Source organism: Lathyrus oleraceus, chromosome 6 (genome assembly GCF_024323335.1).
Source record: "Lathyrus oleraceus cultivar Zhongwan6 chromosome 6, CAAS_Psat_ZW6_1.0, whole genome shotgun sequence".
Lineage (NCBI taxonomy): Eukaryota > Viridiplantae > Streptophyta > Magnoliopsida > Fabales > Fabaceae > Lathyrus > Lathyrus oleraceus.
The window spans coordinates 253,545,461-253,550,055 of record NC_066584.1 but is presented as its reverse complement, the minus strand read 5'-3'; the positions used below and the strand labels follow the sequence as shown (position 1 = coordinate 253,550,055).

General features: G+C 36.1%; 2 protein-coding genes and 1 long non-coding RNA gene across 4 annotated transcripts; all 3 read left to right on the top strand.

Annotated features, from left to right (window-relative positions):
• Positions 1-232: 232 nt before the first annotated feature.
• On the top strand, positions 233-1,788 carry LOC127096730 (uncharacterized). The gene is made up of 3 exons (XR_007792787.1): positions 233-786; positions 1,032-1,096; positions 1,305-1,788. It is a non-coding gene; the product is annotated as an uncharacterized LOC127096730 (long non-coding RNA).
• Positions 1,789-1,881: 93 nt separating this feature from the next.
• On the top strand, positions 1,882-2,904 carry LOC127095007 (endonuclease 4-like). Its single transcript, XM_051033759.1, has 2 exons — positions 1,882-1,921; positions 2,468-2,904. The coding sequence occupies exons 1-2, from the start codon at positions 1,882-1,884 to the stop codon at positions 2,902-2,904; spliced, it is 477 nt and encodes a 158-aa protein (XP_050889716.1).
• A 68-nt stretch (positions 2,905-2,972) lies between these two features.
• Positions 2,973-3,977, top strand: LOC127093179 (endonuclease 4). 2 transcript variants are annotated; one of them, XM_051032080.1, is made up of 5 exons: positions 2,979-3,028; positions 3,147-3,205; positions 3,313-3,377; positions 3,461-3,602; positions 3,687-3,977. In XM_051032080.1, the coding sequence occupies exons 1-5, from the start codon at positions 3,018-3,020 to the stop codon at positions 3,779-3,781; spliced, it is 372 nt and encodes a 123-aa protein (XP_050888037.1). In that variant the 5' UTR covers positions 2,979-3,017; the 3' UTR covers positions 3,782-3,977. The 2 variants fall into 2 exon arrangements, 1 of the variants encoding a protein (XP_050888037.1); XR_007792445.1 differs by having other exon boundaries at positions 2,973-3,028; positions 3,122-3,377; positions 3,687-3,966.
• The last annotated feature ends 618 nt before the right edge of the window (positions 3,978-4,595 follow it).

Below are 4,595 nucleotides of genomic sequence, written 5' to 3'. Positions count from 1 at the left end.
TCAAACGTAGGGTGGTGTAGCAGACCTATGGAGGTGTTAACAGACACAAGGTAGGGAAGAACATTGGAGGAAGATTGGGCCCAAGGCCCAATCGGTTTCCTCAAGACCACAACAAAACTCACGTAAGTTATCTTCAACCTAGGGGTGGACATAAACCGCCCACCCGGCCCAACCCGGTGAAACCCAGAAAAAAAAAAGAATTTGGGCGAGTTGGATCGGGCCAACGGGTCAACCGGGTTACCAAACCGGGTTACAGGGGGTTCAAAAGAACGGGTCGGGTACCAAAAATGGACCCACGGGTACCCAGACCCGTCCATCTACGAAACACAGCGTTTTGTCATTTCTCTTGTTCTCACTTCTCTCACTCTCGTTTTTCCTTTCCATATTCTCTCACTCTCTCGTTCCCTCACTCCACTCGTTCCAGATCTTTCACTCTTTCATTCCAGTTAGTAACTCTTAGTTTCACACACTCTCCGTTAAATCACTCTTAGTTAGGATTTTTTAATTAGGGTTTCTGAATCTAAGGTTTTTAATTTAGGGTTTATGATGATTGTTGTTGTTACAGGTGATTAAAGGCTTTGGACCAGTTCTCTCACTCTACAGGTGATTAGAGTTTGTGTTTTTTTTGCTTATATTGTTGTTGTTTCGATGAATCTCTTTGTTCTCTCTAACTCTCTAACTTAAAAACTTGATTTGTGCATAATATTTGATTACTTTGGGTTGATCTTTGGAAACTGGAATGTGACTTTTGCTACCCCTGCATGAACCGTGATTTTTGGAACTTAGGTAAAGACACAACTCATGATTTTGCTCTGTTTTCACTCTGTTTCTTCATCTCTTTCCCGCAACATAAGCTACTATACATTATGCTTTTTTAGTTGTTTGAAATATTGAGTTTTATGTCGGTTTCTTTTTTGGTTTATGTTAGAAATATTGAGTTTTATGTCAGTTTTTTTCCTACTATGTTATCTGATATTTCATGTATCCGGTTTTCTGCAATCCGCTATTAATAACAATTAAACTGGTTGTAGTTGCAGGTGATATTTCAGTTCTCATATCAGTGGCTAGTCTTGCCTTGGCAAATTAAACAAATAAGGTATCATAGTCTTACATGTTTCTACCAAAAGTATTACATGTTTCTTTTTAAGTCTTACATGTATTATTGTGTGCAAAATAGGTTTTAAAATAGTGCAGTATTATAACCCTTCCATTAATTGTTTATAAATTTTACATTAATACATTGATGGCAACAATATGTATTACCTAATGATGTTATTGATGTTATTGATATTTGATTTGGATAGATGGATCAACGTCAAAGTAGCACGGAAAGAGTCTTAGAGCAAGAGCAATGCAATTGTAAGTGTATTTGGCTTCGTGTCTTTGAAATATGAATTGGGACTGCTATATGAACTGGGACTGCTATATAACTGCTATATGAATTGGGACTGCTATATAACTGCTATATAAATTGGGACTGCTATATAACTTCGTGTCTTTGAAATATGAATTGGGACTGCTATATGAATTAGGACTGCTATATAACTGCTATATGAATTGGGACTGCTATATAACTGCTATATGAATTGGGACTGCTATATAACTTCGTGTCTTTGAAATATGAATTAGGACTGCTATATGAATTGGGACTGCTATATAACTGCTATATGAATTGGGACTGCTATATAACTGCTATATGAATTGGGCTTGTTAAGTCACTGTTTTGAGAATTGGGACAGTTAAGTCACTTTTTTGAGAAGTCACTGTTTTGAATATGAATTGCATATGAATTGGGACTGTTAAGTCACTGTTTTGAAAACTATGTAATATTTTGCTATGGCATTAGAAGATTTGCATAGGTTTATGCGTTTTTATACTAATATGCCTCAACTTTGGCTTTTTGTTTTAGTTGGTTTAGAAGGTATCTCGTGCATTGCATGATTTTTCAAAGTCATAAAAAACATTGAGATGGTATAAGTTGAAAATGAGGATATGCATGATTAGATTTGAAATTTAAAACATGAGATATTTAAATAATTGTCATTCATAGAAACAAGATACGAAACTAAGCCATTCTTCAGTACACGTCCTTCAGTTTAATGGATTCATGTGGATTTGGGGGGTTGAGTGTCAAGGATTTCAACTTTGTAAATTAATTATTTATCAAAAAAAATATGGATTCATGTGGATACTGTTTTGTTATGTATACTGCTATGTATACTGTTCTTTTATGCATAACTGCTATTTACTGCTATGTATAACTGCTATGCATAACTACTATTTACTGCTATTTACTGTTATGCATAACTGCTATGTATACTGCTATAACTGCTATTGCTATAACATTGCTATAAGAGTTTTGTTTTCTCTCTTTTGCCAATGGATTTCCATCTGTCAGTAATGCAGTCCTATGTGCTAAAGCTTCAATGCTATTACATTAGTATATAATGTACACCCTGAACTGTAGAGGATTCAATTCATTTTATTACTGTGCTTGATGTCCTGTTTAACTTTCAGTCTGCTTTATGTGCTCAGGCTCAGGCTCGTCTGACTGAGGCAGCTGCAGATGCTGAGAAACAGTTGCTGCCTACTTATGCGAATAATGATCTGTCAAGTGTTTGTACATGGGCTGATCGCGTCAAGTTTGCTCTTCGTTGGACGTCTGCTTTGCATTTCGCTGACACTCCTCCTAAGCTTTGCAATTTCCAATATGCCAGTATGTCTCTTTTTCATTCTTATTCTATTGATTCATTGTTTACTATATCATGTCACAATCTGACATCTCAACCTGCCGGATTTGATAGATCAATGGATTTAAATTCAATGACTCTTGAAGTTTATGATATGATGCACTTACCAATTTATCTAAACATTCATTCATATAGGGGATTGCCAAGACTTTGAAAACTAAATTTTTTTCTTCTTCTTTATATGCCAACTAACTAAATTCTTGTTTCACAATGGAATATCAGATAACCTTACACAAGCACTTCTTTTCCTTGCTCATTATATGGGAGATGTCCATCAGGTATATCTAACAACTTCAAACAAATTTCGTTGTCTAATCTTAATTCAAAAGTTGCGGAATCGGTAACTCCTTATATGTTTGGTTAATTTGCAGCCTCTACACACTGGTTTTACCACAGACAAAGGAGGAAATACAATAGATGTTCATTGGTACACAAGGAAACAAAATTTTCACCATGTCAGTCATGATCACAATTCTCATCATCATAAACTACTATTTCACTATCTACTTTACTGACTAACTTTGTACCGTTTAGGTTTGGGATGCTAACATTATTTAAAGAGCAGAAGAAAGATTCTATGATAATAACATTGATGAATACTTCAAGAACATTCAAAAAAATATCACGGTATTTCATTCAAAACCACTTTAATTTTCTCTACATCTTTATAATGTTGTACAAGTTTTTTTACTCAAATTATTCTGATGCAGAAAACATGGTCAGATGAAGTGGCAGATTGGGAAGCATGCAGTTCTGATGAGACGACATGTCCAAATGTTTATGCATCTGAAGGTGTTAAGGATGCTTGTCAATACGCATATAAATACGCCCCTGAAGATGCTACACTAGAAGGTAGTACTAGTAGTACTCTCTAACACTTCTGCATAAAACTAGATTTATTAGATTTTCTGACTGTCATGAAACAATGTCTTGCAGATGATTACTTTCTATCATGTTTGCCTATCATCAGTTTGCGATTAGCTCAAGGAGGAGTTCGATTGGCGGCAACCCTCAATCGTATTTTTCAGTGATGCAATGAAACAACATTTTCTATTGTAATCTTTTGAATGCATGGTTTTATAGCTTAATAGAATTGGAAGTTTGACGACACTTTGATGGGCTTTATGTAGTTGGTTTGTGTGTTTTGCAACATCACTTTGTTTGCTATTATGCTTGAAGTTAAAGCTTGTTCATGCGAAGGTGTAACTGAATTTGCTTTGTCAGAGGTCTTGAATATATAACTTATATTATCTGAAACTTCTTTTTATAGCGATTTTGCCAAGAGGCTGGCTTATGACAAAAATGTTCATGCCACATCACTTTGTTTGATCGACCTATTGACTCAATATTCGTTTGACTACTGTGTTTATGTTTTAATATTTGTTTTAAATGGATTACTTAGTTTTGTCCTCTGCAGTCTGCATATATAAGTTTGTTTTTAACCCGAATAAACCGCTAAAACAAACCCGCAATCCGCACAAACCGAACCCGTCCAAACCGTGTTGATATTGGGCGGAAATGGACCTTCATATTTGAACCGTGGGTTGGACTGAGTGAGGGTTTTGGGCCCGAAACCGCCCGGCCCGGCCCGTTGTCCAGCCCCACTTCAACCTACGCTCTTTCTAAATGGGAGACCATATCCCAACGACTCCTCCACCGCGGAGCTCCCAATCGTTTCCACTCTGTTAGATGCCCAAAAGTGCTTATTTGAGCTATCAAATATGGGCATCTTTCACTCCATTTCCTTGCTAAAGTGTTCAAAACCACCTTTGTTTTGGATGAAATGCAATTCAATGATAAACGATCTTGGTACCTTTGATTTGTGTGTTATTGTGCAGGAAGTAG

What these genes read in the sequence shown, in the direction of transcription:
- LOC127093179 (XM_051032080.1), top strand. An exon ending in GGAAACAAAATTTTCACCAT is followed by an intron (nt 3,206 to 3,312) that starts GTCAGTCATGAT and finishes TTATTTAAAGAG; the next exon opens with CAGAAGAAAGATTCTATGAT. An exon ending in TGAAGATGCTACACTAGAAG is followed by an intron (nt 3,603 to 3,686) that starts GTAGTACTAGTA and finishes AATGTCTTGCAG; the next exon opens with ATGATTACTTTCTATCATGT.
- LOC127095007 (XM_051033759.1), top strand. Translation starts at nt 1,882, where the DNA reads ATGCCTCAACTTTGGCTTTTTGTTTTAGTTGGTTTAGAAG. An exon ending in TGTTTTAGTTGGTTTAGAAG is followed by an intron (nt 1,922 to 2,467) that starts GTATCTCGTGCA and finishes CCTGAACTGTAG; the next exon opens with AGGATTCAATTCATTTTATT.